Source organism: Mirounga angustirostris, unplaced genomic scaffold, assembly GCF_029215605.1.
Source record: "Mirounga angustirostris isolate CCGP_5_RB_7025 unplaced genomic scaffold, mMirAng1.0.hap1 SCAF_2, whole genome shotgun sequence".
Taxonomy (NCBI): Eukaryota; Metazoa; Chordata; class Mammalia; order Carnivora; family Phocidae; genus Mirounga; species Mirounga angustirostris.
In genome coordinates this window covers 121,529,707-121,543,625 of record NW_026991710.1, presented here as the reverse complement: position 1 = coordinate 121,543,625, position 13,919 = coordinate 121,529,707, and the positions used below count along the sequence as shown (strand labels likewise).

The 13,919-nt window shown below is 38.8% G+C and overlaps 2 protein-coding genes across 7 annotated transcripts in view; one reads left to right on the top strand and one right to left on the bottom strand.

Annotated features, from left to right (window-relative positions):
• The window catches only part of ABCE1 (ATP binding cassette subfamily E member 1), a 29,491-nt gene extending 28,780 nt beyond the window's left edge, over nt 1-711 (bottom strand). The window contains exon 1 of one of the 3 annotated variants that reach the window (XM_045880376.2): nt 549-711. The gene's annotated coding sequence lies outside the window, so the exon portion shown is untranslated. The remainder of the gene's footprint in view (nt 1-548) is intronic. The other 2 variants (XM_064585106.1, XM_064585107.1) reach the window with 2 other exon arrangements.
• Nucleotides 712-722: 11 nt separating this feature from the next.
• Nucleotides 723-13,919, top strand: part of ANAPC10 (anaphase promoting complex subunit 10) — a 224,621-nt gene continuing 211,424 nt past the window's right edge. For 2 of the 4 annotated variants that reach the window (XM_045880382.3, XM_064585108.1), the window contains exons 1-2: nt 724-871; nt 3,761-3,887. In XM_045880382.3, the coding sequence (XP_045736338.1) occupies nt 3,773-3,887 (115 nt within the window). In that variant the 5' untranslated portion in view covers nt 724-871; nt 3,761-3,772. Of the gene's footprint in view, nt 883-3,760; nt 3,888-13,919 lie in introns of all 4 variants that reach the window. The other 2 variants (XM_045880380.3, XM_045880381.3) reach the window with 2 other exon arrangements.

Genomic DNA, 13,919 nt, shown 5'->3' with positions numbered 1-13,919 from the left:
GCGACAACTGCCCATCATTTCTATAAAGAGGGGGAACGGGTAAGAAGGATTCGACTTCATGGCGGCAAAATGCCATGACTCATTCCATAATCACCAGAGAAGCCGTGGAGGAAAAAGCCACGATTTCCTCTATCCAATACGCATGTGTGACAATCCGTCCGTTTCACTGTGTCAGGGTAAGGATGGGGGAAAAAGAGGATGCTTTAAGTTCTGAAGTTGCCTTCTCTCAGCTCTCGGGCAAGAGCGTAGTAAAGGGGGAGTGGAGACGGTGGAGTCTGGATCTCTGAGACGGCATCCGAGTCCATTCTGGTAGCCCCTGCGCGGGTGGCGAGCAACAGTGGCCGAGGTCCAGGTCAGCTGGAGGGGAAGAGCGACGTGCCTCCGAGCCCTCGGCGGTGCCCCGGTTCTGGCGGTTCCAGCTGTCCCTTCCGAGCCGGCTGCCACGCGCCGCTGCGTTCGCCGCCGCCGCCACCGGAGGCCTCACCCACAGTCTTTAAATCGTGTGAGGCCGCAGCCAACGGCCAAACTTTCCCTGGCTAGTTACGTACCTGGAGAAAACGATCCCCTCGCGGAGGGGAGCTCAGAGGCCAAAGCAGTTCTTCCTTCACTTCTCACCCGCACGGCGTGTTCCTACGGCCACCGGCCAAAATGGCGGTGCTTAGCCACCGCCTCGCGCATGCCTTAGGGACGCAGTGCGCGCGCGCGACAGAGAGCGACAGGCGGAGCCCTGGAGTTGGTCCGGCCAGCCGGCGAGAACTGACGTCATTGTGTTGCGACTCCAACTTAACGTCGTTGGGAAAGCCGGGCTGTCCTGAGTGGGAGTGGCACGGAGCTGCAGGGTATCCTAAAAAGCTGGGTTGCGGCAAGCCAGGTCTGTAAGCTGTAAGTGCGTGGGCTTTTTTCCCCCGATGTGGAGAATGGTTCTAGCGTAAGCAGACGCGTTCTCATCCCCATTCTCAATCCCGTTTTCCGCTCCCGACCTCAAGGCCGCTGGAGAGCGATTGGCCCGTTCTAGCATTTCCGGCAGAGGTATCAAGCAGGACCAACAGAGTCTGGTCCAAATACTGCTGGTGATGGCGATCTTTCGTTGGCCTCAACTCATTCTTAAGTGGGTGGCTAGGAACCCAGGCTTTTCCGAGTTCCGTGTTTTATCCACTGGGTGGCGTCCAGTACCAAGTCGGGCAGTTGATTTCTGCTCCAGTGTAGAGATGAGCTATTTTCTTTTCCTCCCCCCCCTTTTTTTTTTGGTACAGTTGACGTTTTGGAACGTTTGACAACGACAGGATATTCAGCTTGTAGTGATAGTCACAGGTTTACTTGTCTCATCCTAGTCCTTAGCTTGCAGAAGCAAATACTTAAGCTTATGACTGCACTTATTCATTTATTCATTCATTAAATTGCTAATTGAGCATTTAAGTCTCAGGCCTTTCTGAATTTTACAGTCTAGTGGCTCTACTATTATTTAATGAGTATCAAGTGCTGTGTGGAGATTAGGAAACAACTGAGATCTAAAAGGTGTCAGGGAGATGGTATACTGAACTACTGGGCCAGGTTTATAATAGCATATATAACCATGTTCAGTATCTGTAACTTTGCACTACCTAAGCTGTTTTACATAGTGTTCACTACTGGAGATTTTATTTTCATGTCTGCATAGATTTACCAAGATTAACAAAAGAAGTAAATTTTGGGGTTTAGAATGGGTCGTTTATTCACTTCTATGCTTTGAAACAATTTTTCTGACATTATCTTCTACGTCATGTCAATGGAACTTTTGACAACTTGGGAGAAGTGATTTTTCTCTGTATCACTTAATGGATTATTTAAAATGGAGACCTATATCTCATCAGAGATGATTAGTGATGTTCAGTATCTTTTCATGTTTCTCTTGTGAGATAATCACGTTATGCCTGTCAGAATGGCTAGAATCAAAAAGACAAGAAGTAAGTGTTAGCAAGGCTGTTGGAGAAAAGGGAACCCTTGTGCACTGTTGGAGGGAACACAAATTGGTGCAACCACTGTGGAAAACAGTATGGAGGTTCTTCAAAAAATTAAAAATAGAATTACCATATAATCCACTAATTCCACTACTGGGTAATTTACCCAAAGAAAACAAAAACACTAATTCAAAAAGGTATATGCACCCGTGCATTTACTGCAGCATTATTTACCCTAGCCAAGATGTGGAAGCAACACAAATGTTCATCAGTAGATAAATAAATAAGGAAGATGTACACACACACAATGAAATATTAGCCATAAAAAAGAATGAGGTCTTGCCATTTGCAACAACATGGGTGGACCTAGAGGGTATAAGACAAAGCGAAATAAATCTGATACAGAAGGACAAATACCATATGATTTTACTAATATGTGAAATGTAAGAAACAAAACAAACAAAAAAATAAACTTTTTTTTTTTAAAGATTTTATTTATTTATTCATGAGAAACAGAGAGAGAGAGAGAGAGAGAGAGGCAGAGGGAGAAGCAGGCTCCCAAGGAGCAGGGAGCCCGATGCGGGACTCGATCCCAGGACTCTGGGATCATGACCTGAGCCGAAGGCAGATGCTTAACCACCTGAGCCACCCAGGCGCCCCAAAATAAACAGACTCTTAAATACAGAGAACAAACTGGTAGTTGCTAGAGGGTAGGTGGGTGGGAGAATGGGTGAAACAGATAAAGGGGATTGTGAGTAGACTTTTTGTGGGGCACCTGGCTGGCTCATTGGTGGAGGGTGGGACTCTTGATCTAGGGATTGTGGGTTTGAGCCCCACATTGGGTGTAGAGATTACTTAAAAATAAAAATTAAAAAAAAAAGAGTAGACTTACTGTGATGAGGACTGAGAAATGTATAGAATTGTTGAATCATATTGTACACCTGAAACTAATATAACACTGTGTTAATTATACTTTAATAAAAAAATAAATTATTGAAGTAAATTTACATCCAAAATAAGTAAAATGGAAACTAATATTTACATATTCCTGGAATAAGAATATTTCAATTTAACTTTTCTACAGAAAAAAAATCATTTGAATTAAGAATTTTTACTCAGAGGGGAGCCTGACTGGCTCATTTGATGGTGCGTGCAACTCTTGATCTCAGGGTTGTGAGTTTGAGCCCCATGTCAGGTGTAGAGATTACTTAAAAATCTTTATTATTTTTTTTAAGATTTTATTTATTTATTTGACAGAGAGAGAGAGAGAGAGAGAGAGACAGAGCACAAGCAGGGGGAGGGGCAGAGTAGGGGGAGAAGCAGGCTCCCCACTGAGCAGGGAGTCCCACATGGCGCTCAATCCCAAGACCCTGGGATCATGACCTCAGTCAAAGGCAGCTGCTTAACTGCCTGAGCCACCCAGGTGCCCCTTAAAAATAAAAGCTTTAAAAAAAAATTTTTTTTTATTCAGGTATAGAATATACAGCATTATAGAATAATAGATCAAGTTGACCCCTATTACAGTAAGGAAATAAAACCCAGACCTGCCCAAAGTCTAGGCTAAAGGAGAGGCTGATCCCATGCCCTTTGGCTACTCTACTGTTTTGCACATCTTGTAAGTCATAATATATTTTAGAAACACAAACTGAATTCCCAAGATTTTTTAATTATAGTAATTGAGTTATGTTACCTGCATTTGAGAAATAGATGGTTAATATCAAGGGTATATAAGTGATATATTTTGCTGTTAAATTTTAATTTTTACCCTTTGTAGAAGATGCTCAGATCCTGGTATAATGTGGATATTCTTGTTTTCTACATAGAATATTTAAAAAATGACCACACCAAACAAGACACCTCCTGGTGCTGACCCTAAGCAATTGGAAAGGACTGGAACAGTACGGGAAATTGGGTCACAAGCTGTTTGGTCACTCTCATCTTGTAAACCAGGTAAATCAAAACAAAACAAAAAAGTTGTAGTAACTACTTACAGTTTCCTCGCACACTAGACTGACTTTAATATTCTTTTTTGTTTAGATGCTTGATTTTAATGCTAAAATAAATTTGAGTTTTCATTTGTTATATATCTGTTCCCAATTGCTTTACTAATATCCACTTCAGATTTCATAAGGTCTCTTCTTTTATCCTCCTCTATCTCTGCAATGATTTAGTTATTTGGTGAGCATTTTTTGTTGGCTATTTCTCTAGATGGGATAAGTGGGTGATACATTTTTTGAGTGATTTGGCATTCCTAAATAATTTTATTTTACTCTTGGTTGGGATAGAATTTTTGGGTGGCAGTCCTTTTCTCAAAAATTTGTGGGTACTATTTCACCATTTCCTTTTTGTTACAAATAAGAAGGCCTAAGCTTATCTCTCTTTTTTTCTAAGTGACTTGTTCTTTCTTTCTGGAAAGCATTTAAACTTTTTCTATTCTTAAAGTTTAAGACTTTTGCCAGGATATGCCAAGATACATGTGTATCTTTTCTCATCTGTCTAACTTACAATTTGATGGGCACTTTGAATCTGTAGACTTAAGCTCAGAGAAAGTTTTTTATCTTAAGGAACTTTAATTATAATGTTATTGGTTTAATTGTCACTTTTCCTTTGGAAACTTGTTATTTACACATTAAGACTCCTATAGCAATAGTCCCAACCAAACCTCTTTTTTTCCCCTCAAGATTCCTTTAGCTCTCTTTTTATCAGTAATTTTTGAGGTATAATTTATTTACAATAAAACTTGTCCTTTTTAGGTGTATAGTTGTACGAATTTTAACAAACACATATGATCATATAACCATCACAATCAAATATAGAATATTTCCATTATCCAAAGAAATTCCCTCATGCCCCTTTGTAGTCAGTCTTCTGCCCCCTTCCTAGCTCCTGACAACCTTTGATCTGTTTTGTATCCCTTTGGTTATGCCTTTCCCAGAGTGTAACACATCATACTGTATGTAGCTTTTTGGCTCTGGCTCATTCACTTAGTATTTGTGATTTTTTCTATGCTGTTATGTGTATCAGTAGTTTGTTCCTTTTTATTGCTGATTACTATTCCACTGTATGGATGTACCATAGTTTATCTATTCACCAGTTAATGGATATTTAGGTTTGTGGTAACCAGCTTCCAAAATGGTCCCAGTGATCCTTATCTCCTGGTATTCGTGACCTTCTGTTGACCTCTCCTGCACTGTCAGGATTGGTGTCTGGAACTAGTAGAATATGGCAGAAGTGGTAATGTGTGATTTCTGAGATTAGATTGATAAAAGACATTGTTACTGTGCCTTGTTCTCGTTTGGATCACTCACTCGGGGAAGCCAGCTGCCATTTTGTGAGGAAACAACGGGCCCTGTGGAAAGGTTTGTATGGCAAGGAACTCTGGCCTCCTGACAGTAGCCCATGAGGAACTGAGCCCTCTTGTCAACAGCATATGAGCAAGCCATCTTAGAATGGATCCTCCAGCCCCAGTCAAGATTTCAGATAATTCCTTTAGCTAACTTGACTGTAAACTCCTGAACATCCCTGAGCCAAAGTGCTCAATCAAGCTCCTCCCAAATTTCTATCTCATAGAAATTGTGAAATAATGCATGTTTGGTATTTTATTTATTTATTTATTATTTATTATTATTATTATTATTTTTAAGATTTTGTTTATTTATTTATTTGACAGACAGAGAGAAACAGCATGAGAGGGGATAGGGTCAGAGGGAGAAGCAGGCTCCCCACTGAGCCAGGAGCCCAATGTGGGACTCTATCCCAGGACTCCGGGATCATGACCTGAGCCGAAGGCAGTCGCTTAACCAACTGAGCCACCCAGGCACCCTGCATGTTTGGTATTTTAAACTGCTGTTTTGGGGTAATTGTAATGCAGCAATAGTTAACCAAGATTGCTTCCCATACTAGGTGATTATGGATAGAGCTGCTGTAAGCATTCATGTACACATTTTTGTGTGGACATATGTTTTCTTTTTTGGGGTAAATACTTAGGAGTAAAATTCTGTAGAATTTGTAGGAGTAGAATTTGTTTTTATTTCTTCATTCCCAATCTATACCTTTTATTTCCTTTTCCTGTCTTACTGTGTTAGGTAAGTCTTCCAATATGATATTGCAGGGGAATGGTGAGGAGGGACATCCTTCTTATTCTTGACCTCAGTGGGAAAGCTCTTAGGTTCTCACCATGAAGTATGGTGTTAGCTGTTGGTTTTTTCATGGATAGATAAAGTTGAGGAGTTTCCTTTCTATTCTTAGTTTGCTGATAAATTCCATGTGAATGGATGTTGGATTTTGTCAAATGCTTTCTCTATTGATATCATATTTTTTTTTTCTTCTTCAGCCTGTTGATATGGAGGATTACATTAATTAATTTTGGAATGTTGAACCAGCTTTGCATGCCTGGAATAAATCCTACTTAGTTGTGGTATATAATTCTTTTTATATATGGTTTCTATTTGCTAGTATTTTCTTGAGGATTTTTGTATTTGTGTTTGTGAGAGATACTGTTCTTTCACTTTCTTTGTAATGTCTTTGTCTGGTTTTGGTATTAGGTAATGCTGCCCTAATGGAATGAGTTAGGAGATATTTCCTCTGTTCTGTTTTCTGGAAGAGACTGTAGAGAATTTGTATTATTTCTTCCTTACATGTTTGATAGAAGTCACTAGTGAAACACCTAGCCCTGATGATTTCTTTTGGAAGGTTATTAATTTTTTTATTCAATTTCTGTAATAGATGTAGGACTATTCAGATTATCTATTTCTCCTTGTGTGAATTTTGTTGGATTGTGTCTTTCAGGGAATTGGTCCATTTTATTGAAGATATTAAATTTGTGGGAATAGAATTGTTTATTATAATACTCTTTTATGTTCCTTTCTATTATCCATGCAATTAGTAGGGATGGCCCCTCTTTTGTTTCTGATATCAGTTATTTGTGTCTTCTCTCTTTTTTTCTTGGTTAGCCAGGCTAGAGGTTTATTGATTTTGATCTTAACCTTTCAAAAAACAGCTTGTGGTTTCAGTGACTTCTTCTCTTTTAACTTACATGTTTTCAGTTTCATTGATTTCTGTTCTGATTTTTATTATTTCTTCTGCTTATTTTGGGTTTAATTTGCTCTCCTTTTTCTTGTTTTTTAAGGTGAAAGCTTAGATTATTGATTCTAAATCTCTCTTCTTTTCTAACATACATACTCCCAAGCTATAAATTTCTCTGTAAGCACTGCTGTCACTGTATTCTACAATTCCTCGTAATTTTAATTTTTTCATTCAGTTTCAAATATTTTACAGTTTCTTTTGATACTTCTTCCTTGATTTGTAAGTTGTTTAATCTCCAAATATTTTGGATTTTCCAGTTATCTTTCCGTTAGTGATTTCTTGTTTAATTCTATTGTGTTCTGAAAGCATATTTTGTGATTTCTCTTCTTTTAAATTGTTTATGTATATTTTATAGGCCAGAATGTGGCCCATTTTTGTGAACATTATACATGAGCATGACAGGAATTGTGTATTCTTAAGAAGCTTGTATATTCTGTTGTTACCAGATAAACTAATCTATAAATGTCAATTTGATCAAGCTGATGGTGCTATTCTGTTCAACTGATTTACTGATTTTCTGCCTGGGATAAAGGCTAAGATTCAGAATTTAAAATTGTTTAGGTATCTTTTTTTTTTTTTTTTAAGATTTTATTTATTTGACAGAGAGAGATAGCGAGAACATAAGCAGGGGGAGTTGGGAGAGGGATAAGGAGGCCTCCCGCTGAGCAGGGAGCCCAATGCGGGGCTCGATCCCAGGACTCTGGGATCATGATCCGAGCCAAAGGCAGACGCTTAACGACTGAGCCACCCAGGTGCCCCAGGTATCTTGTTTTTGTTTGCCTTGTTATTTTTGGATTTCCTTAGAGACTAATTAAATGGAGTATAAATTTATAGTTCTTTGGATTGTAATCTCCTGGTATTATATAGGAGCCCTGTTGATACCATGGTAAGTTGTAGGGGGAACAGAAGTGTTCTATAATCCTGTGACTAGATCTTAGTCTTTTAGTGGGCCTGTGTCCATGGCTGTGACCTTTACAGGTGCTTCTCACTCCCCCATCCCCTAACTTATGTGAGAGACAGGAAGGCTAGAGGAGTCTAGAGTTGGGTATTTTCCTTCCCCCATGTCAATTAGGCTCTAGTAAAACCCATGTTGGTTAGACTCTAAAGCAGTTTTCCTAGAAGTCAGGTCTTCGTTAAAGAGAGCAGAATGCTCTGGGTGTATTTCACAATGATTACTTTCCCCCCTCCCTCTGCAGGAAGCACTGGAGAATTTTCTTTGATCTGTACCCTGAAGGGAACCTGATGGGGCTCCTAGGTAAAATTCATGAAAAGGTAAAGCTCTTCCTAAGGTAGGGCTTCTAGGAGTTTTTATCTCAACCTCATCCATAGTCAGTGGCCAGCAATTAGTCAGTTAGCAATTACTCTTTAAGTTTTCCTACCAGTTGCTGCTTCTGGTAAGCTGTGATTCTCTATATTCACCTGTTTCTTCAGTTTCCTGGGTGGTGGTTTGCCCTGTGACCTCAATTCTGTGTTGGACCTAAGAAGTATTATTGGTTTTCATTTAGTTAGCTTTTTTGTTGTTGTTGTGAGGATGAGAGTGATATTTTCCAAGTTCTTTACGTGTCAGACTGGAAGCTGGAAGTTTTTCCTTTTCCTTTTAAACTATATATATATCTTTATATTTGAAGTGGATTTCTTATAGACAGCATCGGGTCTTGGTTTTTAATTTAATCTGATATTCTTTATCTTTTCATTGGGAGTGTTTAGATCATTTATACTTTATGTATTGATGCTATTAGATTTAATACTACTGTCTTGGAATTTGTTTTCTTTTTTTCTTGTTGATTTTTTTTCCTCTCTTTCTCTGTTTTTGGATATACTCAGTATGTTTTATGATTCTGTTTTATCTCCACTGTTGACTTAATGGTTATATATCCTTTTTGAAATTTTTGAGGGGTTGCCCTAAGGATTACAATATGTATCTTTAATTATCACAGTTTACCTTCAAGTAGTAGTACACCACCATAGATATGGTGTATGAATCCTTCAGCAGTGTACTTCCAGTTTCTCCACCCAGTCCTTTATGCCATTTGTGTCATACATTTTATTTTTGGATATTTTAAGCTGCAGAATATATTGTTGCTATTTTTGTTTTAAATGGTAAATTATCGTTTGGAGCAATTAAAAATTAAAAAAATACTTTTTATGTTTACTTTTTTTTTTTTCAATTTTTGGAACTTAATTTCTTTGAATAGACCCAATTCTTCTATCTGGTATCATATTCCTCCTACCTGAAGAACTTTTTTTTTTTTTTTTTAAGATTTTTTATTTATTTGTCAGAGAGAGGGGAGAGAGCACAAGCAGGGAGAACGGCAGGTAGAGGGAGAAGCAGGATACCTGACGTGGGACTTGATTCCAGGATTCCAGGATCATGACCTGAGCCGAAGGCAGACGCTTAATGACTGAGCCAACCCTGGCGCCCCTGTTTTTTATTTTTTTTTAAGATTTTATTTATTTATTTTAGAGAGAGAGAGTGAGCAAGCGAGCATGTGCACTAAAGTAGGGGGAGGTGCAGAGGGAGAGAAAGAATCTCAAAAAGATTTGGCGCTGAGTGCAAAGCCTGACATAGGGCTTGATCTCACGACCCTGAGATCATGGTCTGAGCCACAATCCAGAGTCGGACACTTGACCGACTGAGCCACCCAGTCGCCCTAGTCATACTTATTTAGAGTCCCTGTCCAGTAGTTCCAACATTTGGGTCATATCTATTGGGTCATATCACTGTATTTCTATTGATTGCCTTGTCTTTTGGTAATGTTTGCTTTTCTTGTATGTTTAAGTGTTATAATCTTTTATTGAAAGCCAAATATCTTGTTGGTAGATACTGGGAGGAATGGATGTTACACTTTGAAATGCGTACCTCTTTTCTACGATCAGTCCTTTATTAGGAATTGACCTGTTTTTTTTTTTGTTTTGTTTTGTTTTGTTTTTTGCTTTGTTTACCTTCAGTATCTCACAGGGTTCAAATTCGTCTGAATATGTCCAGTGCTTATGATGGGGGCTATTGTGCCAGAGGAGGTGTTTTTTTGTTTTGTTTTTGTTTTTGTTTTAATTCCAGTTAGTTAACATATAGTGTAATATTAGTTTCAGGTGTACAGTATAGTGATTCAGCACTTCCATATATCACCTGGTGTTCATCACAACAAGCGCACTCCTTAATTCCCGTCACCTATTTTACCCCTCCCCCACACCCCCTCCCCTCTGGTAACCATCAGTTTGTTCTCTGTAGTTAAGAGTGTTTCTTGGTTTGCCACTCGCTCTCTTTTTTTCCCCCTTTGCTTGTTTGTATTTTTTCTTAAATTCCATGTATGTGTGAATTCATATGGTATTTGTCTTTCTCTGACTGACTTAATGTCATTTAGCATAATACTCTCTAGCTCTATCCATGGTAGTTGCAAATGTCAAGATTTCATTTTTTTATGGCTCAGTAATATTCCATTTTGTGTGTGTGTGTGTGTGTATACACACAGAGACACCACATCTTTTTTTTTTTAAAGATTTTATTTGAGAGAGCGAGAGAGCACACATGCACACAAGCAGGGGAGGAGCAGAGGGAGAGGGAGAAGCAGACTCCCCGCTGAGCAGGGAGCCTGATGTGAGGCTCGATCCCTGGACTTTGGGATCATGACCTGAGCTGAAGGCAGACGCTTAACCGACTGAGCCACCCAGGCACTCCGACACCACATCTTTATCCATTCATCAGCTGATGGACACTTGGGCTGTTTCCATAATTTGGCTATTGTAGGTAATGCTACTATAAACATTGGAGTGCATATATCCCTTTGAATTAGTATTTTTTTCTTTGGATAAATACCTAGTAGTGCAATTGCTGGATCAAAGGGTAGTTCTATTTTTAATTTTTTTGAGGAACTTCCATACTGTTTTCCCCAGTGGCTGCATCAGTTTGCATTCCCACCAACAGTGCAGAAGGGTTCCCCTTTTTCCACATCCTTTCCAATACCTCTTATTTCTTGTGTTGTTGATTTTAGCCATTCTGACAGGTATGAGGTGATATTTCATTGTAGTTTTGATTTGTATTTCCCTGATGATCAGTGACATTGAGCATCTTTCATGTGTCTCTTGGCTACCTCTACGTCTTCTTTGGAAAAGTGTCTATTCATGTCTTCTGCCCGTTTTTAATTGGATTATTCATTTTTGGGTGTTGAATTTACAAGTTCTTTACATATTTTGGATAGTAACCATTTATCTGATATGTTATTTGCAAATATCTTCTCCCATTCTGTAGATGTGTTGATTTTAGTTGTGTTGATTGTTGTGTTGTGTTTAGTTTCATTGATTGTTTCCTTCGCTGTGCAGAAGCTTTTTATTTTGATGAAGTCTGAATAGTTTATTTTTGCTTTTGTTTCCCTTGCCTCAGGAGACATATCTAGAAGGAAGTTGCTGTGGTTGATGTCAAAGAGGTTACTGCCTGTGTTCTCCAACCAGAGGAGTTTTTTTTAGTGTTCCTTTATTTTCAGTTTTCAGCTATCTCTGTACGCCTGTGCTTCAGAGTGTGTCTCTCCATGCTTTTGCCTTGCCTTCAGCAGTAGAATGCTGTGCCTTGTCACTCAGTGCAAGGGATGAGAGGCAGGGCTTCTCTGTTTTCCTGGCCCAGCTATGATCTTAGCCCTTGTGTGCCTGGCCTCTAAGGTAAGGCTTTCTCATTGTTTTGGTCCCTCCTACCTATGATAGCCAAACTCTGCCTTGGATCTGTGGCTGGTCTTTTGTGGGAGAATTTTCTGCTCTATCTCTCCCCCTCCCCCCCCCCTCCCCCCCGAGGAAGGACTGTTTCCTGCATCTACCCCAGGTGTAGAGGGTTTTTTCTTTTAATGTTCTCCCAGCAAAGAAGGGTCTGTCCTGGAGTCAGTAGGTTTGATGCTCATCCTCTAGCAGCTTAAGTTCTTTGTTCTGTTGGAGAGAAGGGTTTGGGAAGGAGGATGGGTCTTTTTGCTTTTCCTGCAGTTGTGGTCAGTTCCTTTCTTCTTGTATCTACCACTGAAGTACACTTTCTAGTCTCCTGCTCTCTTCCAAATCTTTCTGTTCCATATACAGTGAAGGCCCTTGGAAAAGAGTCTGAGAGTCAATGTGAGTTCCCCTTATATTTGGGACTACCAGGGTTGCTGTACTTTTATGCTAGCCCACACTTGGCCTTTAACAGTTTGTTTAGCAAGTTCTTCCTAATATCTTATGTGTTTATTTGGCCACTGTTCCTTCCTCCCGTGCTCTACCACAATTGGGACAGGCTATATATCGTTTTTCTCCTGAGGTTCAGAGTTGCCCCTTCTTGCATTTTAGGCTTTTTGGTTGCTGTATTTTTTCAAGCTCTTGTGTTTTCAAGAAAAATTATGAGTTTGTGGTTTATCTAGCCTCTTCTAGTTTGAATGGGAGTGATGCCTTTTTCCACCTTCCTACATCCTGGACTGCTTCAGAAGTTTCTAATATTCTTTATACTATAAAATAGTTCTGTGAATTTGCTCAATTTGAACACCTCCCATTGCTTGATCTAGTAGCATAATTCAACTGGTGCCTTACGGTATTAGTAATGGGGTATAAATCAGTGTCAGTTCATATCCTTTTATGCTATGGATTTTGCAGAGGGCAGCGTATCACTGGCTCCCTGAAGATGCCCCACAGCTCTGACATCTTGGAGGTACAGAATCGAACAGTAGTTCCCACTGCCATTAGAGTGGTGGGATCACTACAAAATGTGTTAAGTATGAAAGTCATGCAGTTCATCAATATTATGTCATACATTGTACTTCCATCACCTTGGGTCCCTCAGTGAACTATCATTAGGTGATTATCATTTTATACAAAAAGTGAATGACTGCTCTTTATTAATGAGAAACAGGATGAGAAGGTTGTTTAACCTTTGCTTCTCTATGGTCAGATATTTTTCTTTTCTAGGCAGCAGATAATTGCTGAAGTCTGTAACACAGAGAGTAAAAGATAAAAAAGACAGAATCTTTACTATCGAGTTCACAATCTAGTGGAGGAATTATAGCTTTAAACTAGTCATTATTATGCAGTGTAATAATTTATAACTATTATTTAGTGCTTACTAAATGACAGGTCCTGTTCTAAGTACTTTATATGTGTATGCAGTACATATTGTTATTTTTATCATTTTCTAAATGAGACAACTGTAATACAGAAAGATTAAGTAATTTGGCAATGATCACATAATTAGTGGGAATGCTGTGACTCAAGGCAGTCAGGTGAAGCAAGGTTAGAGGTAAAGAAATCATTTAGAGGACATGCAATAATTCAGGTGAGAAGTGATGTAAGGAAGACTTTTAATAAACTTTCAAAATGTTAATAACTGTTTGTTGGAGGTACAAATTTACTTGCCTGCTACAGTGTGGTAGGTGGTATAGAGCTTTGCAAAATTATTCTGTCTTTGGAAATAGTGGTTCAATATTTCACTCAGATTAAAGTTGGAATGTATTTAGTAGATTCAGCTTAGTTGAAGACACATCACAAAACAATTCCACAATTCAGCACAATTGTCAGTCTCTGTCCAAGAGACTGGAAAAACTAAAGGTCAGGTTTGTGTGACTGCTAGCATTATAACAGAGTCTTATTACAATAACTTAATCATTTAATTTCATAAGCACTAAATTCATATCATGTTGGGAAACAAAATTAGGGGACAAATAGGTAAATCTTCTGTGTTTGACTCCATATTTGATACTTTATAAGCCAACAAAAATAAGGATTTGGTGAGGCTGTATTTTGTGAACATCTGATCCATGACATATTTTCCACTCGATTCATATATTTTACCAAGACATTGCTTTTATGAATTAATTTTGAGAGGCATATGTGGATGCTGTAAGTTCTGTTTTTCTTAAAAAAAAATCACTAAATTTTAATTTTTTTAAGTTCATGCCATAA